Source organism: Macrotis lagotis, chromosome 1 (genome assembly GCF_037893015.1).
Source record: "Macrotis lagotis isolate mMagLag1 chromosome 1, bilby.v1.9.chrom.fasta, whole genome shotgun sequence".
Taxonomy (NCBI): domain Eukaryota; kingdom Metazoa; phylum Chordata; class Mammalia; order Peramelemorphia; family Peramelidae; genus Macrotis; species Macrotis lagotis.
Genome location: NC_133658.1, coordinates 33,831,433 through 33,856,943, shown reverse-complemented (window position 1 = coordinate 33,856,943; position 25,511 = coordinate 33,831,433). Strand labels below are relative to the sequence as shown.

The 25,511-nt window shown below is 45.0% G+C and overlaps 1 protein-coding gene and 1 long non-coding RNA gene across 2 annotated transcripts in view; one reads left to right on the top strand and one right to left on the bottom strand.

The window, feature by feature from the left end:
• The window catches only part of LOC141495282 (uncharacterized), a 56,868-nt gene extending 46,188 nt beyond the window's left edge, over positions 1–10,680 (top strand). The window contains exon 3 of the long non-coding RNA XR_012470722.1: positions 3,647–10,680. This is a non-coding gene — a long non-coding RNA (uncharacterized LOC141495282). The remainder of the gene's footprint in view (positions 1–3,646) is intronic.
• A 39-nt stretch (positions 10,681–10,719) lies between these two features.
• Positions 10,720–24,476, bottom strand: SH2D6 (SH2 domain containing 6). Its single transcript, XM_074201901.1, has 16 exons — positions 24,468–24,476; positions 24,020–24,045; positions 23,639–23,703; positions 22,747–22,838; positions 22,420–22,537; positions 21,595–21,644; positions 20,170–20,230; positions 18,506–18,528; positions 17,864–17,918; positions 16,664–16,742; positions 16,067–16,109; positions 15,460–15,484; positions 14,892–14,932; positions 13,519–13,602; positions 13,207–13,365; positions 10,720–11,714 (listed from the first exon to the last, which is right to left on the bottom strand). The coding sequence occupies exons 1-16, from the start codon at positions 24,474–24,476 to the stop codon at positions 11,598–11,600; spliced, it is 1,047 nt and encodes a 348-aa protein (XP_074058002.1). The 3' UTR covers positions 10,720–11,597.
• Positions 24,477–25,511: the final 1,035 nt, after the last annotated feature.

Below are 25,511 nucleotides of genomic sequence, written 5' to 3'. Positions count from 1 at the left end.
CACATAGTATCTGGAAGACGAGTTGAAGCCTACTGGGACCATGTTTGTAGAATATGTGGAAAGGCCTATAAGGAATGAATGTTTTTAGCCAAGAGATATATGTTGAGGGGCAACTCTTTAAGAAGGATTTTATTTATTTTGAGTTTTACAATTTTTCCCCTAATCTTGCTTCCCTCTCCCCACCCCCCACAGAAGTCAGTCTGTTAGTCTTTCTACTGTTTCCATGGTATATATTGATCAAAGTTGAATGTGATGAGAGAGAAAGCATATCCTTAAGGAAGAAACATAAAGTATAAGAGATAGCAAAATTATATAATAACTTTTTGTTTTAAAATTAAGGGTAATAGTCTTTGGTCTTTGTTCAAACTCCACAATTCTTTCTCCAGATACAAATGGTATTCTTCATTGCAGATACCCCCAAATTGTGGAGGGGCAACTCTTGAATCCCATCTGCTGGGCTGCTGAGGTCTCCCTAGAGTTTTGAGTTGGAAGGCCACCTCCCTGTTCCAAGAAGAGTTGACCAGGCAGTTTGAGCTTCAGCTCTTTTGATGAGGAGGACAGGCTCGCACCAAGCGAACAGTCTCAGGAACAAACAGTTTTCTTTCACAAGGAGGGTGATCTGGTAGCTCCCACAATCAATTCCTTTTGAAAACTTTCCTCTTTTTGACATAGACTAGCTGCAAACTAATTAGAGACCAAAAACATTTAATTTGTCTCTTTGAACTCATTTTCTCCAGCTAGCAGGATAGAGGACCCTGCCCTGAAGTGCTAACTTAGAAAGAGGAAGTTGCCGCAGGTTCCAATAAGTCCTTTTCTGGGTATTAACCCTCATCCCCACCCAAGCCATCTCAGAACTGCCTTCCAACCAAATGCAAAGGACTTTGTGTGAATGTGAATTCCTTGAGAGCAGGCCCCTTTGTAACGGGACTTTGGTGTATGCCCAGATCATCTGGGATGGAGGCACCCATGGGAGACACTAGGGATCTGCTTCTGGGAAAAGTCATTCTGCAGTTGTCCTCCATGTGTGTGTGTGTTGGGGGGAGACAGCTTTTTCCATTGGCTGCATGGCCAGAAGAGGCTGGGTCTTTAAGACTACTAAAGGGGTGGCTAGGTGGTGCAGTGGATAGAGCACCGGCCTTGGAGTCAGGAGGACCTGAGTTCAAATCCTGTCTCAGACACTTCATAATTACCTAGCCGTGTGGCCTTGGGTAAGCCACTTAACCCCATTGCCTTGAAAAATCTAAAAAACAAAGACTACTGTAGTAGGCAACTATGTGGTACAGAAGATAGAGCCCCAGCCCTGGAGTCAAAAGGACCTGAGTTCAAATCTAGCCTCTGACACTTGATATTTACTAGCTCTGTGATCTTGGACAAGTCATTTAACCCTGATTGCCTCACATCTAGGACCACCTCCAGTCATCCTGATCCATATCTGGCCACTGGATTCCTATTACTCCAGAGGAGAAAGTGACGTTGATCACTTAGCACAGCCCCTTCCCTCTAATCCAATTCACTTGCATCACCTCCCTGATGTCATGGTCTTCTAGAATGAAAGATGTGTCCAGGACTGGGACTTGGAAATTTTCCTTGGGACTTTAGAGAAATAAAAATTCTTCCTTCTTCTGACTCCTAAGAAAGATTTCAGGAGGAATTCTCCATTTGCACAATCCCCCCCCCCCCCCCATAAGGTCTCTAATCTGCTGGTTGATGTTTAAAGATTTGGTGAGAGATTTGTATCTCCTTTTCAGGGAATCCCACAGTCCTAAATAAGCTGTCCTCAACCACTTACACCCCAGTGGTAAGGACTTTAACAACTTGAAAGAGGTCACCGATCTGGAAAAATGACTGGAACAGTGGAGGCCTAGCTTTCAAGTCAGGTTCTTCTACTTTCTATTGCCTAGGGCCCAACCTGGGATATAATGATGAAAATTTTAAAAATAAGCCTAGCTCTCATGCAGATGCTTATTCTATTCTCTCAAGACAAATCTGTATAATAAGAGCCTAGCAGATTTGAGCCGGAAGGGACCAGAGAAGCTATCAAATTTACCCATCTCCTTTTACAGATAAGGAAACTGAGGCCCCAGGGAAGTAAAATGATTTAAAGATATACTCTTTTTGACTCATGGTCAGTTGCCTCCTGTGGTCAAAACTCCCAGAAGAACCTTGAAGTCTAATAGAGATTCAGTGTATTCCTGCAGGTCATCACCGAGCTGGGAAAGTGCTCCCTTCTACTATTCAAACCTCAGTTTGGCTTCCACAGTTCGGGTGATCCCAGTCATTAACACTCTCTTCCCTCCTTGAATAACTAGATGTTTACTCAGCATGTTGGCTTTATTTCACCATTTGCCTTTGTCTTGAAGCTATTATAAAGGAAAGAGAGCTGACCCCAGAGTCAACAACCCATATCTTACCACACATGCTGGTTGTGTGACCCTGGAGGAGTCACTTCACCTCTCTAGGCAAAGAAGGTGCAGGCTTGCATTGGGAGAGAGTTTTCTCATCTGTATATCAATGAAATAACAGGTTAGTCCCTATCTTCCTTGTCAGTCAGTACATTGGGAAGCACTTCAGAAATGTAATTGAGAAATGAATTTGCTTACCCAAATTCAAGCCAAAAAGACTGACTTTAAGTCACTTTATTTCCTTGGGGGCCTTAATTTCCTTATCTGTAAAACAAGATGGGTAAATTCATTTTTAGTTCCCATCCAGCTCGAATAACTAGGGTGGGACATCTGGGGCTTTGCCCCAGATAGAGGCACAGAGGGGACACAGCACTCAGTCCCTTTTGGCCATTAATAGGCCATTTATACCCTTCTTCCCTGCCCAACTCTGCCCATAAAAGAGGTTGTGGTTTCCTTTTCCTTAAAGACTGCGCCTTTACTAGGGCAGCAACTTCTGGCTGTACTTCCTTCCTTCCAGATTGCAGGTGAGCTCTGACCTTCCTTCTCTTTTTCAAGTGAAAGTATTTCTAGTTATGACTTTGCCAAAAGTTGTTTTCTCAGAGGTTTTAACTTTCCAGTATGATACATATACCTCTCTGGTTTTCCTAACTTTTATATCCTTAGCTGCAGGATGAAAAGCAATAGGAGGTGGGGAAGAGATTTGACCCAAGGAGTCTAGAAGTTGGCTTTGTGGGGGTGGGATGAGAGGACTTCTCCCTTTCCTTCCATTTCTAAGGGGACCCTTGGTAAAAGAACCTCCTCTCTGACTTGGAAAAATCTAGGGCAGGTTCCCAGAGTCTCTCTACCTCCCATTGCTGGAGAAGGGGAGAAGGAGGATAGAGAAAAGAAAATGGCTGGGTGGAAAGAAGAGAAAGGAAAGAGTAAGATGGAAAAAAAGCTTTTAAGGGGTAGCTAGGTGGCGTAGTGGATAAAGCACCAGCCTTGGAGTCAAGAGTACCTGGGTTCAAATCCAGTCTCAGACACTTAATAATGACCTAGCTGTGTGGCCTTGGGCAAGCCACTTAACCCCATTGCCTTGTAAAAAAAAAAAACCTAAAAAAAAAGCTTTTAAAAAGGAGGAAAAGAGAGTGGAAAGAGGGGAAGGAGAGGGATGCTTTCTCTGCATATGTTTGAGGAGTAAAAAATACAAATAAAAACAGATGTGAGGGTTTCTGGATTGTTGACTTTGTTTTTCTTAAAAACAGGACTCTCCACTTAAAATGGGAAAAGAGAGCTGGAGAAGAGTCAGAAGCCTGACTTCCCCCATTTGTCCAAGGCCAGGCCTAGAGACCAAAACAGAGGCACCATTCCTAGTGCTGAACCCCAAGAAGTCTCATCTCTATGGAGGAGTTCAGATGGCCTTCACAAAGCTGACAAGTAACAGATAAGTAGAATGCAGGCTTCTTGAGATCAGGGACTTTGGGGGATAACTTTATCTTCATTCCTTTCTTTTCCTTTCCCATATAATTTTATTCTCAAGACAGAAGCTCTCTTTATATCTGCCAGCAGTCTTAGAGAATTGCCTGGAACAAAGGTCCTGACCATTAATACTGCTCTTGACTATCAAGGGAAAAATATGAAGGAAGATGGCCTAGATCTCAAAGTGATAATATCATTATAATTATAATCATTGATAATCATCAAAATAATCTGATATTGGCTAAGAAAAAGAGTAATGGATTGGAATAGATTAGTACACAATGTACAGGAGTAAATGACCATAATGATCTAATATGTGATAAACCCAAGTATCCAAGCCTTTGGAATGAGAATTCACTATTTAACAAAATCTTTTAGGAAAACTGGAAAACAGTCTGGCAGAAAGTAGATATAGACCAATATTTCACATTGTAAACAAGATAAACTCAAATTTGGAATATGATTGAAACATGAAGCAGAATAACCACAAGCAAATTAGGGGAGCATGGAATAGTTTACCTGTCAAGTCTATGGATAAGGGAAGAATTTGTAATCTAGTAACTGATAGGGAGCATTATAAAATATAAAATAGATAATTTTGATGATATTAAAGTATAGGTTTTGCACAAATAAAACCAATGCAGCCAAAATTAGAAGGAAAGCTAGGGAAAATTTTTTACAGCAAATGCTGTAAAGGTTTAAAGGTTAAGGTTTCATTTCTCAAATATATATTTGAGAGAATGGAGTCAAATTTGTAAGAATACAAGTTATTACTCAAATGATAAATGGTCAAAGGATATGAATCAGCAGTTTTCAGATGAAGAATTTAGTTATCTATAGTGAGAAAATAAGTATTTCAAACCTATATTTTTGGTAAAAAGTCTGATTACTTTCTGCCGTAAGAAATGGAATATTAATCTTCTCATATGTCAATTACAAATTCAGGAAGACAAATGATTATGAAGCTGAAAAACTTCTGCCTTCATTACATTTTAAATACAGGAAGGGATAACAATTAATAAGGAATTGTACAACTTAATATCATGTACCTAGAGAATAAATCCCATGTCTGACATATTTTTTGTCTTTATTTTAACACTAAATTTTCAAGTTTTATAATAGTCATATAAAAAATTCTAAATCACTGATTAGAGAAATGCAAATTAAAACAGTTTTGAGGTATCACTTCACATTTATCAATCAGAAAAGGAAAAAAAGATAAATTGGAACACAAATGCACTATTGCTGGAATTGTGAACAATTTAATACTATGCCCAAAAAACTATAAATCTGTGCAAATCCTTTGATCCAGTAATACCACTGCAAGGTCAATACCCCAAAGTGATTTTTTTAAAAGGGAAAATGGTTTATTTCTATAAGAATATTCATAGCAGTTCTTTTTTTGTGGCGGCAAAGAATTAGAAATTGAGAGGATGCCTATCAGTAGAGGAATGGCTGGAAGACTTATGCTACTATGATTGCAATGGAATGCTATTATGCTAATAAGAAATGATGAGGGGGTGATTTCAGAAAACCTGTAAAGACTTACATGAACTGATGCAGAGTGAAGTGAGCGGAACCAGGAGACCATTGCATACAGTAATAGCAACATTATACAAAGATCCATGAATGACTTAACTATTCTCAACAGAACAATGACTCAAGACAATCCTAAAAGTCTCATGATAGAAAATGAGATCTGCCTCCAGAAAAAGAACTAATGGAGTCTGAATGCAGACCAAAGTATACTATTTTTACTTTATTTTTTCTGTGGGTTTTTTCTTCTATATTTTTTCATGATGTGACTAATATGGAAATATATTTTGCATGATTGAATATGTATAACCTATATCAAATTGCAGTTTCAAGGGAGGGACAGAATTTGAAACTCAGTTTTTTAAAAAAAATACTAATGTTAAAATTGCTTTTACAGGCAATTGGAAAAATAAAATAATATTCCCCCCACTCTCCCAAGACAGTCCATCCTTTCCCTCTGTGGGGTTTGATAGGGGTGGGTGACTATTGTTCAACACAACTCTGGAAAGAGCACTGGCTTTAGTTTAGTTTAGAGAACTCAGATTCCCGGGAGAGTTAATAGTGGATGACCTTGGGGAAGACAGCGCTTCATAATAGCCTTGCATGGATTGTGATTCCCCCCTCCCATCTTCAGGGGCCAGATCAGGGGCTGGCTTCAACATGGGCAGGCAGTGGCCTGAGACAGAGGCACTGCTTTCTATGTGTGAAAGTTCTCGGTTCTGAGTGGGGATGAAAGCAGAGACCTTGCTGAGAGGTTGGAAGGAACAGAAGGCCTAGAGGAAGAACCCAGGAGTTCTGGGTCTTAGCCAGACTTTCCTGGGGTCCAGCTCCTTTCCCAGGTCTGCTACTCAGATACCTCAAGATCAGACTCCAAATAACCCTGATCTTCAGAAATCAGTTTGATCAATAAACTTTGTGTTAGCTCCCAGGAGGAAGGTCTGTTGCCCAGGATCTCAGGGCAGCAGGAAGGTAGCTGGAGGTGGATGGGAAGCTGGGTTTGTGACTCCTAGATAGCAATTAGACTGCTCCATGGGGCAGCTCCCTTCCAGAATCCAAAGGTCCTGGGTTTGAATCCTGATTTATGCAGCTTCTTGCTTTATGACTCTAGAGCAGTCACTTAGGGTCTCTGCCTCTGATTTCTCATCTGTAACATGAGGAGGCTGAACGGAAACACATTTGAGGTCCTTCTAGTTCTACATCTATCATCTTATCCTTGTTCAAGCTTTGGAATTAGAGGATTCACGCCCCTCTTCATGAGTGACCTTAGGCAAAACCCTTCTATCCAATTTCCTGATTGGATCTGCATTCACCCCAAGTCCTTCAGCAGTGAATACATTTTTCTCTGAAGTGGAATATATATAAAAATATATAATATGATATGAAGTAAATAATACAATATAATATGGCATCAGGAAGGTGATGCCATGATATACAGGTGAAATGGACTTGAGAGAGGGGGGCTGTGCTAAGTCCCCAGCCTCACTTTCTCCTCTAGAACCAGCTGGGTCCAGTGGCTGGATAGGAATCAGGATGACAGGAGATGGCCCTGGATGTGAAGCAATCCAGCTGAAGGGACTTGCCCAAAGTCACGCAGCTAGTAAGTGGCAGGTGTTGAGGTCAAATCTGAACTCAGGCCCTCCTGACTCAGGGCCAGTGTTCTACCCACTATGTCATCTATCTGCCCTTGAAATATAATAGATGACAGGGTTTGATAGGACATGATAATATGTAACATAACACAACACATTTATTTTGTATTGCATTACAATCATGTCATATGATTCAATCTATTTTTCCCATTCAAAGTCATGGACACCAGCATTAAGAGCCAGAATCCCATGGGACTGTTTTAAGTCAGTTCCTGTTGCCCCATTCATGTCAGTGTGTTGGCAGCTGGTATTTGTAATAATAACAACTCATTTATGTGAACTCGCAAAGTTTATTACATGCATTGTCTCATTTGTGCCTCTGGGCAACTGTGCCCCAGGTGCGGTGATTATTTCCATCTTATATCTGAGGAAACTGAGTTCAGAGAGGTTAAATTACTCCTCCCTCTAATACAGTGACAATTAGCTTTGCTTTCTAGAAGGATAGCCTTCAGTCCAATGGAGGGCGTTTCAGATAATGAGGGAACCCCGAAACAAAGGCTTCCAGGACAGGGTCCTGGCTTCTTCTGAGACGTTTTTCCCTTCTGAAGTCTTTGGGTGCTTACCCCTGCCCAGCACCCTACTCCTCCAGCTCAACAGGGCCCTTTGAGATTCTCAGGCCCCCCCCTGGGGTTGGAGCCTCTAGACTTGAGAAGGACAAGACTCAGGCAATGAATTAGGGCCAGATCTGAGAAAGGTGAGTCCTCTGTCATGCCTCCTGTGACCAGTCAAGCTGGTGCCCGGGCAACATTCAGGGGCACCTCCGGGGCTTCTGCAGAATCGGTCCCTTTGTCTTGAAGCTGCTCAGTTTTTGCTGAGTCACTGCCCCATGGAGCCATTCTGGGCAGGCGGCCAGAGCTAAGGTCCGACTGGGCACCTCCCCCAAGGAGCCAGGCCCTCCTCAGAGAGGGAACCCTGGGAACTAGAAATGTTCAGAGGCAGACTGCCAGTGGCTCTCTCCCCATGCCTACTTCCAGCTTCTGACCCCTCACCCACATGGTGAAGGCTCCTCTTTCCTCACCACGGCTCCGGTCGGGGAACACACTCCCCTGGTGTGGCCTCCCCTGAATTCTGGGCCTCAGACACCCCTAGATCCACAGCTGGAGGGGATCTCAGCAGTCACGCAGCTCAATCCCTTTATTTACAGATGAGTAAACTGAGGTCTGGGGACATGAAGTGACCCTTCCCCATGCCCTGTACAATTTACCCTACCCATGCTAGACCAGGGTGGTATTAACCATCCCAGAGGCTTTTATGATCTTGGCCCTAGAGAATAAGAGAGTGAATTCTGAAGAGTAGAAAGAAGCCTGAATTTGGAGTCAGTATTGGCCTCCTTGACTCTGCCTGTGAGGATGATGTTTGTCCTTCATTTTTGAAGAAGACCATGACATCAGGGAGGTGAATTGGATTCAATTGAGGGGGGCTGTGCTAAGCCATCAGCCTCACTTTCTCCTCCAGAGTCATCTGGGTCCAGGGGTTGATGTGAATGAAGATGACTGGAGATAGACCTGGATACAGAGTTAAGTGACCTGCCCAAGGTCACACAGCTACTACGTGTCAGAGGCTGGATTCAAACTCCCATCCTCCTGATTCCAAGGCCAGGGCTCTATCCACTGTGCCACCTAGCTGCCTCATGTGACCTTGGGCAAATCACTAAACCTCTGGGTCTCAGTTTACTCATCTGTAAAAGTAAAGTAGAATGTCGGCTTTTTGCTGGCAGGAGCTGTTTTTTCTTTTATCTTTGTCTCTCCAAAGCCTACAATGGCAGATGATTCAGAAATGCTTGGGTTTTTTTTAAAAATAAATTGATCTTGAGATGTACTGTTTCCTATATCATCATAGTTATCCTAAATATCCCTCCCTCTGGCCCTCCCAGAAAAGCATCACATATGACAAATGGCATTTTTTAGAGAGTTAAATATAAATACTCGTTGAAAGATTTAGGTAGTATGATTTTGGGGTGCTGAAGGACACTATAATGGGGATGGAGAGAAGTCCATTGAGATTCTCAGCACTAAAGCTGTGTGGGCTATGGAAAAATCATTTCCCTTCTCTGGCCTTCAGCCTCCTCATCTGTGACATAGGGGCATCTAATCTAAAACAAAGGAGATAAATGAAAAGTCTAGACTATTGAAAAGCACAAAGGAGATGCCAAAGCTGGCATCATGGTATTATGGGGGAGTAACTCAAAAAACAAAAACAAAATCAAAATTTGTGACAAGAGTTTTGTAAAAGGAAAAAAAAAGCCCACCCGGAGAATTCTAGGGATTTATAATGTTCAATCTTGATTCCAGAAAATTTATAGTGAAACAGACTGACCCCTGCCCAGTGGAGGCACAAAGTGGTAGACACCTCAGCCTTCATTGTTTTCTTCCTCATTTGTTATAAGGGAGGATTCTGGCAGGTGTGAGGAGTAGCACATAGGCTTATAGGTTACTGGATTTAAAGTTGGAAGGGTCTGCCAGGCCCCCATTTTACAGTGGAGGGAACTGAGGTTTAGAAAAGTGAAATCATTTTTTCCAAGGTAGTAAGTAGAAGAATCTGAATTTGAACCCCGGTTCTTAGACTCATACATATCTGTCTCCATAGGGAAAGGATGATATAAAATATAAAAGGAAGCACAACAAGAACAAAAGCATTTCAGTTTATGGGTCCCTGGGGAGGTCAAAAGTCCCCTTGATATTTGGGAGGGTGGCCACCATTTCGTTGGGTGACTTGCCATGTCTTTACTGACCTGGCATCTCTGTGACCATGGTGTGGGACATTGGAGAGGCTGGATGTGAAGATGTTTTGACCAAGGATAGTGCATGTGATGGTGAGGGGGAAGGCTGGGGAGGTCTGCTCCTCTTCCCCAAACTACTCACTTCTTGCAGACCTACTTTCTCTACCAAGGTTGTCCAAAGTCCTCCCGCCATGATATCCTTCTTCTCTGAACTCCCAGAGTTTTCTAGAACTCTCTCTTACAGGCTTGAGAATCTGAGATTTCATCATCTTCACTCCCAGCCCAGCTTACTCTCCAGATTGGCCGCTCCACTAGGGAGGTCCCCTTGGCCCTGGGCCTACTCAGTGATTGGTCAGTCTGCTTGGAATGGATGAGGAGTCCCAGCCATGCTGCTCCCTAAGTTCCCCTTCATTCTGTCTTTCTAGCTTTTCTTTATGTTTTGTCTTCCTAATATTAGAGTCTAAGTTCCTTGTGGGCAGTGACTGTCTCAACTGATTGTGCATCTTATCCCTCAGTTTACCTTAGTGAATGTTCTATCTCCCTATTTCTCTCTCTGTCTCAGTCTCTCTGTCTATCTCTCTGACTGTCTCTCCTATCTATTATCTATCTACTTATCTCTCTTCAGACAAGAATCTTGGATGTCACTTGGACCTGTCTCCTCATTTTATAAATGAGGAAATGGAGTTTCAGAGAGGTAAGTGATTGTACACTCACTGGCTGATTTTGTTCTCTACTTTCCCCTAGTGTAAATGCCATCTCCCCAGGCCTCTATAATGAGCTCCTAGAGCAGACAAGATACCTGAACTTTTTTTTGTATGTCCTAAGACCCTGGGGCAATCTGGGCACACCTCTGGACCCCTTTTCACAATTATGTATTTCAATGTATAAAAGAAAATACACTGGATTATAAAGGAAATCAATTACACTCAAATATAATGATCAAATTATTAAAATATTTAATTATTTACATGTATTTATTTGAATATTTTAAATAGGGGGTGGAGACAGATAAAACTGAAAAATTTTAGACTAATAAAGAACTCCTCCTCCCTACCACCCTTCAGGGGTATTGTCTCCTCTTTTAAAATGTAAGTTCCTCAAAATCCAAGGACTATTCCCTTTAATTTAGAAAAATCAGATATCTCATTGTCTGATCTTGCTATCTCTTATACTTTATGTTTCTTCCTTAAGGATATGATTTCTCTCTCAGCACATTCAATTTGGATCAATGTACAACATGGAAACAAAGTAAAGATTGCTTTCCGTGGCGTGGGGAGGGAAGTGAGATTGGGGAGAAAATTGTAAAACTCAAAATAAATCTTTAATAAAAGAAAAATGTAAGTTCCTTGAGGGAAGAGACTGTCGTCCCCATCTTTTAATAATCGGCATATTGGGAGCTCCTAATAAATTCTGGGTAGTTCCTTCTCTCAGGATACTTAATTGGATGGCGAATTCAAGAGCCAACTCATGTTCTGTCTCCCTGCACCATCGAGAAAGAAGCTGAGAGTTGAGGGCCATCCTCCCCAAGGCAAGAGCCCTTGGATATTTTCATACCCTCCTGAAGGGGGCAGAGGACTAGATGGTGAGCTTTGCCTTGCCTTGGCAAGGTCTGGAGATGGCTAAGCCACATGAGGGCCAGCAAACTGGCTGGTTTCCTTAATAACAGAAACCCACCTGTCTGGGGATAGCTCCCATAAATATTAGGCAAGCTAGGGAAATAGTATTTATATTAGAGAAAATGATTTTCTTTATCTTAGGAATAGATGATGTGGCTATCAAGACAAAAGTGAAATCACCCCTGCTCTCCAAGAGTTTCCATTCCATGGGGGGAGATCAGCACTTGGCGGGGAAGAGGAGACAGGTGTGCTGCTGCTCACCGGTGTGTCTGTTCACAAGGAGAAGTGGGTGCTGGGAGAAATGTCGGATCATGGCAGCCACAGTGGGGAAGAGCTGTGGAAGGAAGCAAAGTCCCACGGAGGATCCGAGGATCTGACTAAGAGATTTGGAAGTGAAGGGATTCCACCCTTGGGACCCTCTGCTCCTTCCTTCTGTTCTGTCCAATCCCTCCCTTCCGGGCCAGACTTAGTTCTAGGGCCAGAAGGGACTTAGAGGCTGGTTCAACCCCTTCATTCTACAGATGGGGAAACTGAGGCCCAGGAAAGGTCTCATTCAAACAATTAATGAAGGGCTGCTTTGTGCTATATTGTGATCTGGGGACATAGAGTCAAAAGCCAACAGTCCCTGCCTTCCAAGAGCTTTCCTCGAATCCAGTTCTTCTAGGGGTGTGTGTGTGTGTGTGTGTGTGTGTGCGTGTGTGCGTGCTAGTGGTACACTGGTTATATGTACCATTAGTGTGGTCTGTGTACGGATGGGTTGGTGCGCTATATGTCTATTGGTATCTGGTGATATATTCCAAGTGTGTTTTGGTAGTATGCTGATGTGTATTGGTGGTGTGGGTGGTGGGTGGCATGCTCCTTACACACATGTTGGTTGAGTGTGTTTATCTGTGACTGAGTCCGTGATGCTGGGTCTCTGTCACTCGCCTTTGAACAGGTCGGCAGTTTTCCACATGTATGGACAATGGTTCCTAGATTCTTTCACAGGATCTGAATTTACAGTGGGGAGCCTGTGGGCCATCACACATGAGGATCGGGGTAACTTTTTCCTTTGACATTTCCTCTCCTGGGGCATTTCAGGATTTTCCTTTTGGACCAACCTTGCCCATCCTATTTTTAGTCTACGTGGATCCTGCGGACAACTCGATGTGAAGTAGGAGGGAAAGTAGGCCTAAGTTATGGGAGGAGCCGGGTTCGGATCCTCCCTCCAATAGCATACACTGGCTTTGTCACTGAGCTGGATGCTAGAATCCAAAGGCAGAGAGGGAAATTCTTTTCACTGTTCTACTGACTCTACTGCCTTGGTAGAGGATGAGGGTTGGGCTTGAGGCCACAGAATCACAGATTTGGAGCAGGGAAGGGACTTTGGAGCTCTCTCGCCCGAATGCCTCATTTTCCAGATGAGAAAACTGAGAACAAAGGAGGGTAAGTGCAAGAATTTTAACCCAGGGCCTTTGACCCTGGGAGTTAGGATGGAGATCTGGATTTGAATCTCACCTTGGACATTTAATAGCTGTGTAACCATCATCAGGTTGTTTAACCCTTCTGAGCTTCAGTTTGCTCATTCATAAAATGAGTCTATTAACCTCTCCCAGGGTGTGACAAGAGTTTCATGAGAAGATATAGGCAAAAGGCTTTACTTTATTCTCCTCTCCAGCCTCAGTTTCCTAGTGTGTAAGATGAGAAGGTTGGAAGAAATGGTTTCTAGTTCTAAATCTCTGCCACCACGACTGAAGCTGTCTTACTCAGAAGATGGGGCTCTGGGCTGTCTGATTCTTCTTCACTTCCCGGAGACGACCTTCTCTAAGCCTGCTGCCAGCACCCACCTTTTCATAGCTCTTGCCCTCCCGACCTAGAGCATATTGTTTTCTGGCATCTAGCCACCGGATGGGAATATTGTAGATGTGGTCACGGAAGAACACAGCCAGAGTGAAGGGCTTCAGTCCTTGGCAATCTGAGCTGGGCCGCACGGTGTAGGTGCCATCCTGTAGGGAGAACCCAAGGCTGGTCTGCAGGCCCCAGACTAACCCCTGCCTTCTTCTCCCTAACCCTCAAGCAGACCCGGCCATCCCAGAACCCTTTGGGGGGATCCTGAAGTTCAAGGGCAGGACCCAGGTTCCAGGACAGAGTTCTTTCACCTTTTGGTAGTAGAGAAGGGTGTTCTCAACAGTCTGACGGTCACAGTGGGCTGAATACCAGGGCTGTCTCAGCATGCTGGCCTCCTGTGTACATACACACAGGCACAGAGACTGACACATATGCACACACTGACATAGACACACACAGACACTCAGACGCACAGATATGGACACACACACAGACACAGATATACACAGAGACACACACAGACATACCCCCCACATATACCCCCCTACTGACACACATATACACACCCCCACACACACACACAGGCACAGACACAGACAGACACCATGGAGGATCAGACTGAAGCCAGAAGCCTAGTGGGAAGGGGCTGTTCTGAAGCAGGGTGAGGGGTGAATTCAAGCCTGATGTTTAGGTCACTTGACTTTCAGAAAGGGCCAGAAAGAATCCAAATTCAATTCAATTCAAAAAGCATTTTGTAAGTGTCCCCTATGATCCACAAGCTCCCTCTCCTCTACAACTCAAAGCCCCTTAACATTATCCCCCTTTCTCTCCTCCTTCACCCTGGTCTCTGATGAAGAGATGGCCCTTTTTCCCTGGATATGATATCCCCCCCCCCCTATTCTTTCCTCCTTACCTTCAATCTAGTCATCTTCCGTTCTCTCCTTTAATCTCCAGTGAAGAAAGAGGTGTGGAGGCCCCTCTCTATATACTCTATTGCTCCTGGGTCCTCAAGTACTTTCCCCTCACTAGCATCTACACTCTCTCAGAAATCTTCAACCTCTCCTTATCTACTGGTTCCATCTTTCTTTCCTGCAAGCTTAGAAACTCTCACTAGGGTCTCTCAACACTCCATCTCCTACATTTGCTGACCACAGAGCCTGAAATCCATCCCTCACCTCAGCCCTGGCGAATTCCTAGCTCCTTTCAAAACTCAAACATTCCCTTTCCTGTTCCTCCATCACCCATTTGGGAGGTGTATGACCTCAACCCCCCAAATCACCTGTATTTCCTTTGTATGTATTTTTTCCTATTTTCTTTTTTCTTTTTTTTAAAATTAATTAATTTAATTAATTTTTATTCCTTTGTATGCATTTTGCATATATTTTCTTTTCCGTTAGGGAAAGGGCAGGGATGGTTTCCACTTTTTTCTTTTTTACCCCCAAAGCCTCCCATAGGACCACAGTAGGCCTATTAACTGATTGATATGTATTCATTCATTCTTTGTCTTTGCATCTGAATGGCTATGTTAACAAATTTCAACTGGTTGATTGGCCTTAGTAATAGAGAGAAAAACCTAAATGGAACCAGATCTCCTTTGGCATGGAATGCAAAAACAAGAAGGCAGTCTAAGGAGTAGGAAAGGAGGGTCTCCCTTGGACTCCTCTCAGACACACTCCTCACTCACCTCATCTGCGGGTATGTTCCCTGTGTGTGGGCTTCTTCCTGCTGGGAGGAGAGGAAATGGTGGAACCTGGCAATAGAGTATTAATATGGTGGGGGGTCAGATCACTGGGTCAGTTTAGTGTTGGAGGGGACCTTCAAAGTCTTCAAAGACCAGCTCCCTCATTGTCCAAATGAGGAAACTGAGGTCCAGATGGGCTGTATTTTCCTCAGGGGTTATGAGATGGGAATCCAGGTCTTCCTAAGATCAGTGCTCTCTACTTTGGGCTTTGTTGATTTTTCTGGGCAGGGGGTAGGGGCAGGAGAAACTCCCAGGTTTGATGTGGTAGAGCCCAAGGATTCCCAGAGTAGAGCCCCTCAGCAGGGAGGAGTTGGGAACATGAAGCTTTTGATGCACAAGAACTAAAAGAGCAAAGGGCTTCCCATCTTGACTTTGAGTATGACCTGGCTGGGCTGCAGTAGGAAGGGGATATATCTGGGGGTATGGGGTGGGAAGGGGTATGTGTCTGGGGGTCTGGGATGGCAGGTGGGATGCGCCTGGGGTCCTTGATGAAAACATCTGCCATTCTCACCATTGTAAGCCGTGTTTACTGTCCCCTAGAATACAGAAGTAATGTCAAGGGCAATTTCTGCCTGCCAGACCCTCTCTCCGATCCATCCCTCTTGAAATAGTAAAGTCCCAGATTCTACCTTCTTCTGACAGGCACCCCCCACACGGTCTATTTTTTCCTCTGGTGGAATAAAGATTTTTTTTATTTTTATGAGTTTTACAAGGTGGGGGGGGATGACTTGCTCAAGGTCACACAGCTAGTAAGTATCAAATGTCTGAGACCAAATTTGAAATTAGATCCTCCTAATTCCAGGACCAGTGTTTTATCCACTGTGCTACCTAGCTGCCCCTGTTAAAAATTTTAAAGCCCACAAATGGAACCAGATCTCCATTGAGATATATATTTTTAAAGCCCACTCATACATATATTTTAGTAATATAGGTATTACTAATGCCCTTTGTCTGTATATCTACCTCATTTACAGAAACTCCACCCTGAGTCTTCCTTTGTGCCAAAAGAGACAGTCACACCTAGAATTTGGGCCCTGTGTCTTCTCACCCTAGCCAGAGACTCCCCTCCCCTCTACTCCAAAGAACCATCTGGTTCATTTACTTTTTGTTGTACTCACACTCTGAGCTTCCTGGGGAACAGAGATCAACTTATGGGCAGATCTGTGGAAAGGGAATTGGGGTTTTTAGGATTAAGGGCCCTGCTTTAGGAGAAAGACCCAGAGGATCTAGAACCTTCAACTTTCTTCACCTCCTGGCTGCCACTGACACCATCTCCCAGGGAGGAAACCAAGCCATCATACCTCTATTATAGCCATATTATCTCCCTCCTACCAGAATCTACATTCTAATGCTGGGACTCTGGATCCTGATAGGTGAATTTTCACCTTATATGGAAGGATTTCAGGGTGCTATGTGAAGTTCTTGGCTCTATCCAAACTGAATCCTCTGAGCATCTACATTCTCCTCCACCTCCCCCAATATCCCATCTCCCTATTCCCAAACTTTCTGACTTGACTTTATTGTTGTCCTCCACCATTAGAATGTAAGTTCCTTGAGGACAGGATCTGTCTTGTTTCTTGTATTGGTATCTAGCCCTAGCTCCTAGCATATTGCCAGAGAGTAGAAAGTAAACACTTTTCCATTCATTCATTCATTTTTCTCAAGATAGACCCTAGTCTTGGGTCATCAGAGAAGGGAATAAGCAGATTACTCACCTGGGGGCCATTGTTGGTCTTGGGATCACTGGTGGAGGTAGTGGGGCCTGAGAACCCAAGGCCTGGTTCAAAGATAAAGCTAGAGCAAAGAAAAAGAAGAGAGGGCCATAGACCTGTAACTGGAAGGGACCTTAATGATCCTCTAATCCACCATTTCCTTTTTTTTTGGGGGGGGGGTTGGTTTTTATTTTTTGCAAGGCAATGGGGTTAAATGACAGCTAGGTAATTATTAAGTGTCTGAGGCTGGATTTGAACTCAGGTACTCCTGACTCCAGGGCCAGTGCTCTATCCACTGTGCTACGTAGCTGCACCGAATCCACCATTTTCAAGCAAGAAAAGTAAAGCCAAGAGAGAAGAAGGAATGAGACAGCAATTACCAAGGGCTTTCTAGATGCTGAATCCCAGGGATACACATGTCTAAGTGTGGGGCAGTCTCTGCCCCAGAAAGTTGACCTTTCTTTTTTTAATTAATTAATTTATTTAATATTTTATTTTTCTCCAGTTCTATATAAAAACAATTTTTAACATTTGTTTTTAAAAACTGAGTTCCAAATTCTCTCTCTTCTTCTGTCATTGAGAAAGCAAGTAATTTGATATAGGTTATAAATGTGTAGTCATACAAAACATTTCCATAATAGGCAGGTTATAAAAGAAAGCATAGCGCCCCCCCTCACAAAAAAAACCTCAAGAAAAATAAAGTTAAAAATAATTTGTTTCAATTTAAAGTCAGACACCATCAGCACTGACAGATAGTATTCTTCATCTTAAGTCCATCAGAACTGTCTCAGGGAACTGACCTTTTTCCTAAGGGCATAGGGGAATGGTGGCCAAGAAAGTGACTTGTCCAGGATCATGCAAATATTAATAGCAGGGGTAAGATTCAAACCCAGCTCCTCCCACTCCCAAGCTGGCAAGCTTTGCACTCACTGGTATACATTGAGAGCTGGAAGGGGCCTGTCCTCTCCCAAGCCTGAGAAGATGGGTCTCTGTTCTTAGGTCTTCCTGGAGTCTTTCCATATTTGTGCGTGTGTGTGTGTGTGTGTGTGTGGCGTAGGGAATAAAAGGGAATGACCACCATCAAGTCACCAGGTCTGTAGGGAATTGGACTAAAGGAGGAGACCAACCCCAAGTGGATGGAGGGGGAGACTTTGGAGTGTGGAATGGGTTCTGACAAGAGGGAAGCGAGGAGCTAGGGCTCACCTTGAGTGGGCTCCAGGTAGATGGCTTCCTCGGAGTCATCTTCTCCAGCTAGATCCTAAAAATAGGGAATTGAATGGGTTTCCTAGGCCTGGGCCCAATGGTCAGTATCCTATAGGTTTCAGGGACTCGTGGATGGGGCATCGGAGAGCCAGTCTTGGCATACTCATTCCCCAGAGGGCATAGAAATCTAAATAACTGCTATATTCACGATGAAGCCCCTCACTGCCCTAGATGGGCAGTATAGTGGCGGGCAATATAGTCCTTTGGTATGGTGGAGTCAGGGTTCGGCTTTGAGCTAGGATGACTTAGCTTGGAATCCTACTACAGGCACTTGGGCAAGTCAATCAACCCTATTTGCCTCAGTTTTCTCATTTGTAAAATGAGCCAGAGAAGGAAATGGACAACCATTCCAGTATCTCTGCCAAGAAAATCCCTAATGGGGTCATGAATAGTCAGACACAGCTGAACCATTCCATCTCTTCAAATTATTATCATTTGGGGGATAGGCATTAACCTGCCCTCATTGGCTGTCTAGAAGTCTGGTGGTGGGATCATTAGCCAGACCTTCTGGGTCTCTCCCTTTCAAATTCCCTTCTTAAAGCCCCCAGCTGTGGAGGCAGAGAAAGGGCCAAAATGACTCACTGTGCCTCCAGATGCTCTCCAATCTGTAAGGAAAAAGTCAGACTCAGACACAGAAGAAGAGAGACATTGAATTTAGACTGGAGAGGCCAGGAAGTTGGCATGGTCTCGATTCCCTTAGCCTGTGGACTCCTCGAGGGCAGAGACTCCATTTGGCCTCTCTTGGTAAAGCCTTGGTTAAAGTCCTTCCACTGGGCCCATGGTGACTCAAGAGGTCTGTTGATTGATGTGTGGCCAACAAACACTTGATGTTTTGGAGAAGTTCTGGTAGCCTCCCCCAGAAGAGTCACCCCCAAAGCTAATTTCAGATAATATTTGAAATAAACACCCTTCATTGTAAAATAGGCATCACCTCTCTCTTCTAGAGGGACAGCTCTGAAGGCTACACTGATTTAATTGAATGAAGAGTTTGAATATACTTGTTAAAAACAGATCCAGGCCCCTCAACCTTCTCTGGTCCTGCCTGGTAGATGAGATGGAATCTTAGAACCTTATGGAATGATGGGGAGAAAAGGCTTCTCTAGGAACAGATGTTCCTACTAGAAAAGTCTTGCCTCATTGACAAGTGAACTGAAGGTCTGGAGCTCCCACTTTACTGTTATTCCAGACAGGAGATGGCGGCTTCCTTAGGAAGGATTTTATCTGAGCGTATTCTCGGCTCTTGTCGCCGCTGCCATCCTTCCCTTGGGCCGGGGGTCTATGGGTTCCAGGAAAAGAGCTCTGGCTGGGAATCCACTGGCCTGAATTCTAATCTACAATGGACTGAGCCATTAGATGGTAGGTATCTAGATGGCACAGAAGGTAACAGCGCCTTAGAGTCAGGAAGACCTGAGTTCAGACACTTAATGACTGGGTAACTCTGGGCAAATCACTTGCCCTTCCTCAGCCATGGTTTCTTTCTTTCTTTGTAAAATGGAGATGACAAGAGCGCCTGCCTCCAGGCAGGTTATTGGGAAGATCAAAGGTAATAACAGGGGGAGAATGCTTCTTTGAAAGCATGATATAAACAGGAGCTATCATTATTGTCTGGCTCAGGTGTTTATTGGCTGTGGGGGCTGTGGGGGTCTCTGGGCCCTCCTTTCACCATCTTCACAAGACTGCTGGGGAGCTTAAGTGAATGCCAAGCATTCTGTAAACATGAACATTGCCTTTGTATGTAGAAAGGCTAAGATATGTGTGTACATAGAGGGGGCTCTACATCTGTACATAGAAATGTCTGGGGTGCCCCCCACCCCAGAGGGTAGGAAAGGGAGGATGGGGCATATCTATGGTGCTGGAACTCCCAGGAAGGAGAGAGGAAGGAAGGAAGGAAGGAAGGAAGGAAGGAAGGAAGGAAGGAAGGAAGGAAGGAAGGAAGGAAGGAAGGAAGGAAGGGAGGGAGGGAGGGAGGGAGGGAGGAAGGATGGGAGGGAGGGAAAGAAAAGAAAAGAAGGATGAAGGGAGAAAGAAGCCATTCATTAGGTGCCAAACCCTGGGCTCAGTTCTCTAACTGCTATACAGCTATTTACTATTGTCATTCTCCTATAGGATGGGGCTCTGATAGCCATGTAGCCATGCTCCTTGGACATGTTGCTGGTCTATTAATGATCTTTTATTTTATAGTTTGGAAGACTTTTGCAGAGGTGGATAAAATGATTAAAAATATTCTAAGCATTTTCTCTTGTTACCTTTTCTCCTGAGGTGAGCTCCTCCACCTACAGTCTCCTGGAGCCTCAGGGCAGCCGGGAGCTGTGGGAAAAGAGCTGGGTGAGAGAAGCAGGTGGGAATGGGGGAGAGGAGCCAGAGGTACAGTCATTTGTGGGAGAAAAGCAAAGAGGGATAGAGAAAGAGTGTGAAAATTCATCACATCTGTGTGAGAGACGCAATCGGAGTCCTAGGAGACAAGAATCAGCCTTTCTAGAGCCAAAGGACCTGGGTTCATATCCTGGTTTTGAAACTGTGTGACCCTGGACAGGTCACACGGCCTCCCTGGGTCTTTGCTTCCTCCATCATAAAATGAGGTCACTGAAGGAATCTAGGATTCCTTCTAACTAGTTCCAGTCTCCCCAGACTTTCCTTCTCTTTTAGGCAGTAAGAGGAAAGGATCCCAAGGTCCCAGAGCTCAAACTGGAAGGACTTTAGAGTCCATGTCACCCTATGTGCAACCCTCTTTCTTTACAGATGAGGAAACTGAAGTCTGGAAGTAACTTGCCCAAGGCACATACATCATACATGACAGAGGTGGGATTTGAACTCAGCTCTACTGACTCTGAATCCTGAATGGAAAGACTGAATTTCTTTCAATTCCTAGTCCCATCCCCCTCCCTGCCTCCTCCTCATCTTACCTTTGCAGACTCTCCCAGGGGAATCTGAGGTTCCAGGAGGGGGGATAGTCCCCTTTTGGTGTGTGTGTGTGTGTGTGTGTGTGTGTGTGTGTGTGTGAGCGTTCCTCTTCTAATTCAATATTCTATAACGATGATTGCTTTAAAAAGTCATTAGATATTAGTGGAGCCGAGACAGGAAGGCATAGATGGGTTCTGGGTGACCTTTATTACATAGGATATTTCAGAAGCCTGGCTTCTTCATTACCCTGGGAGGATTGGAGCTAGGCCAGGCCCCAGTCTGGCGTGTGTGTGTGTGTGTGTGTGTGTGTGTGTGTGTGTGCGCGTGCATGTGCTTAGAGAAGGTGGTCAGGGATAGGGTGGGGGTGCTCAATGGTTAGGAACACATGTCAAAATGAGTGGGTGATGGGAAGTAGGAACACCGACCTGGGAGACTTTAGGGAGTTTGATGTTCTTCGGACCAGGAGGTTGTTAAAAATAGAAAGGCTGAGGGAAGGAAGGAAGGAAGGAAGGAAGGAAGGAAGGAAGGAAGGAAGGAAGGAAGGAAGGGAGGAAGGAAGGGAGATCTTTCCAGTAGTGACAATGACAGAAGGCTGCCATGTTGTTTTCTAGACTTCTCCACCTTTGGAGGCAGAGTCCCCCAAATGAAAAATCGGAAAACAGGCAAAGGAGCCATATTCTGATTTTTAAAACCTCTCCAGAAGGAGGTGAGGGGCTGGGGATGGGCACAACTTGGGGAGGGACAGAAGTGGGAGGGGGGGGGCTGCTCACCGCGGTGGGCGGAGGCCCTGACTTGGGAGGTCCAGGGGTGATGGATCGATCTGGAAAGAAAGGACCATGGCCCATATGTGGGCTGGTTGCCAGGCAGACCCCCAAGCTTCCCTTCCCTCGCTCTCTTTGTTTGCCACTTCCTCTCTCTGCCCCCTCCCCATGCAGAAATGGCCCAGGCTGTCTGATGCTGCCCCTCCTGCTCTCCCTTCCTGCCTGTTCCTGCTTCCTGAGAGCTACATCACCATGACAACCAAAGGAGGCCAGCTCACTCCCCTCCCAACTCCAGTCCCTCTGGGTAGCCAGATGCCAGGTCCTATGAACCTCTTCTTAGACAGCTGAGAGAACTCTGCTGCTGCTGCTGCTGCTGTCTCTCCAGAGTCCCCTCTGGCTCCCCTCTCCCCAAAATACACAAAGTTCAAGGTTCCCTTGGATGACCTCAGTGATGGATGGAGTAGGGGTGGGATGGGGAGGTGTTCTTCCAGGGGTCTGTGCCAGGTCCCTTGATGATTGCCTAATAGTTTCTATGGTGATGCAGGGCCCCCACCCCACCCCCATTCCCTTGTTTCCAGCCTGGGACTGGCTCCCTGCTGTCTTCCCCTTTTCTCCCAGCAGTCTGAGGCTCCTTGGAGTGAGAGACAGTGAATGGCTCCATTAGCTTAGAAGGAAGAGGGATGAAAGCCACATCCGGGAACAGGGACTCAGGGAGGGGATGGGGGCGGGGGAAGAAAGATGGAGAAAGATCAAATCTCTGAGATGTTTTTGAGGCCTCCCCACAGACATGTTGCTGTGTTTCTCCCTCCCTCCCCTTCCTCCATCAGCTCTCACCCAGATACAGCTCATTCTTCTCCAGGGGGAGAGAGCAGGCAAGGGCCATCTTGAAGGGCAGGGACTCACAAGGAGGAAGCTCATACTCTCCTTCTCCATCATCTTCCTCCTCAGCACCCTTCAAGGGAGAGAGAGAGGGACCAACAAGAAACAGGGAAGCCTTGAGGCTGGAGGAGAGGGTGGCAGTCCAAGGATCAGGAGGTAGAAAGAAGATGGCAAAGATGGCAGGGCTGGGTGAAGGGAGCGAGAAGATGGGGATGGATGGCGTTGAGATCAGGACACAGCATGGGTGGGGCGGGGGAAGTCCACAAAATAGACAAGTCTTACCCATGGACTCAAAAACCCAGTAGAACCAGAGGAAGACGGGATGAGAGCAGAGGAAGATGGGAAGAGAGCATCCTCTCTCCAAGCTGGTGAAACTGCAGGGAAAATCCACCTCCTGTTAGCTTCCCCATCCCCCATCCCCATCCTGCTTCACTACAATCCCTTCAGCTCTATAGGCCTGGGTCCTTTGCCTTGGAACATCATAACCTAATGAGTGTGTCCCCCATCAATCATTTCAACAATCTAGGGGTGTTTGTGAAATGTTTATTATGTTTCACACACTAAGAAAAGAAAGTAAAAAAAACCCAGACTTTATAGTGGCTTTCAATGTCTTAACCCAAAGGTATGCTTAATGAATGATGGGAAGTTTTTAAGATATTCTGGTGAGGGGGCAGCTAGGTGGCACAGTGAATAGAACACTGACCCTAAGGTCAGGAAGACCTGAATTCAAATTTGACCTCAGACATTTAATAACTACCTAGCTCTGTGACCTTGGGCAAGTCATAACCCCATTGCCTTGCAATGCCCCCCCCAAAAAAAAACAAGCCAACAAAAGATATTCTAGTGAGGTCAGTGGGAAAGAGATTGGACTGACATGCATCCTTTGAGAGGTCTGCCTATTCTCTTCTATAAGAGAACCCTGGATTTGGGCAACCCAGGACCTAAGGAAGAGTTCTGGGCGGGGTGGGGGGGAAGTTTCTGGTTTAGGGAAACCTTATTTCTTCATAAATGCAAAGGATTGTAGATTTAGAAGGGGGCCTTAGATGCTCTCAAGCCTTTCCCATTACATATCTAAGGATGCTGAATCACAGAGAGAGGTTAAGTCACTTGCTCATATGAGTCTGAGGTAGGATTTGAACTTGGATCTTCCTACAGAACTTCAGCCTCTGCTTACCTGGTTGTGTCTCTCCCCTTTGATGTTTGGCCAGTGACCTGGGGGGCAGCACTGGATGCAGGGACCTGCAAGCAGATGCTAATTAGCACCTCAGCAGGAGGCCCTGAGGCAGCTTCAGACTAGGAAAAGCTTAAGCATCTAGGGATAGAGATGGGGTACCCCAAAGCAGGCAGGGGGGATAGACAGATTCCCTTTGGGGGCAGTAGATTCACAGTGGACTAGGGGAGTAAGGGTAGAGAAAAATGGGTGATGGAAGCTAATAGCACTATTTCTGCACCCAAGCTTTGGTCCTTGCTGGGGGTGGGGGGGGGTTTATGGGAAGGGATGGCTTGGGAGTAGCAGAGGGGAGAAGGAAGGGACAAGTCAGGAGAAATTACTCACGGGATCTTGTTTCCATCAATTTTGTCCTACAAAGAACACAGAGAAGAAGTTGGCAGGAGGCATCAGGGAACCTCATAGTACCCTGGCTCTCCTCCACCCTGCCCAGGATCCTGGTGGCCTGAAGGCCTGGTCTCAGGGGAAGGCAGTCTCAGGGAAGAAACATCTTACCATTTAGGGGAGCTGAGGATTGAATGACTCCCCAGAGCCCAGGCCCTGATCTTTTCAGTAAAGGTAGAACAAAGGGGAACAGGGACCCGATTGTTTCTGAGATTTGCATCTCTCAAAGCAGCAGATGATGGAACCAGAGCACCAGGAAGGCTTACAGACCTCAGCACCCCACCCTGCTCCCTGTGCCCAGTACCCCTCCTTCCCCCCAGAGAGGTCACAGTCAACAAAGCAGGACTGAATTTGGTCTGGTTCCCCATTCAGCTCCATGCATTCCATATACCCAGGACATGGCCAATCCATCTTCCTGCCATCTCTTCTGTTAAATCCCACTCCAGTTGGGGGGGGGGCAGCTTTTGGACACAAATTTGGGGCTCTTGTTTCTCCCTTTTCACATCTGACCCTTAGCTTCCTTGCCTTCAGGACCTCAGATCTCCTTTTAAGCAGGCAGTCCCACCAGCAGCTAGTGCCTTCACCTCAATGATTACTACCCACCTAACTGTATATTTAGCCTGTATGTGCCTGGTTTTCAATATTTCTCTTTTGGGTTTAATGGTATTTTATTTTTCCCACAACTATATATATTATGAAAATTTTTGCATTCATTTTTACAAGATTTTGATTTTCAAATTTTTCTCCTTTCTCTCCTCCCCTCCTCTTTTCTGAAAATGATGGGCAGTTTGAAACTGGTGGGCAGTTCAAATCTTGTGTGTTTATATGTATGTGTGTATGTGTAATGTCTCTCCTGGCTATTTCTATCTATATGTCTTACAAGTTTCTGGAACTCAGTTTATATATGTCCTCCCTATGTAAGGGCAAGAACTGATTAGGCCTTTCTCTGTATCCTCAGTGCTTGGAAGATACTAGGTGTTTAATAGGTGCTTGCTGATTGGTTGACTGACAGAGAATAACCGTCTTCTCATTTCTTCTTCCTTTCAAACAACTTTGTTGGGACCAACCAGGGAGAGACAAGCTTAGATGTATTCAGTTTGGGCGTAAATCATTAATTGCCCTCCAAGGCCCAAATGATGATCTGGTTAAGGTGGTAAAGGCTATGCTCTGGAACAAGGAGATTTTCCCCCCATTTTGATTTAAAAATTTTTCATTTGTTGTGTCATTTTTCAGTTGTGTTCAACTCCTTGTGATTCTGTTTAAGGTCTTCTTAACAACTTTGCTGTTTCCTTCTCCAGTTCATTATACAGATGAAGAAATTGAGGCAAACAAGGTAAAGTGCTAGTGATATTAGCTTCCATCACCCATTTTTTTTCTCTACCCTTACTCCCCTGGTCCACTGTGAATCCACTACCCCCAAAGGGAATCTGTCTAT

What these genes read in the sequence shown, in the direction of transcription:
- SH2D6 (XM_074201901.1), bottom strand. An exon ending in ATTGATGGAAACAAGATCCC is followed by an intron (nt 23,704 to 24,019) that starts GTGAGTAATTTC and finishes ATCTGCTTGCAG; the next exon opens with GTCCCTGCATCCAGTGCTGC. An exon ending in AAGGGGAGAGACACAACCAG is followed by an intron (nt 22,839 to 23,638) that starts GTAAGCAGAGGC and finishes TTTTCCCTGCAG; the next exon opens with TTTCACCAGCTTGGAGAGAG.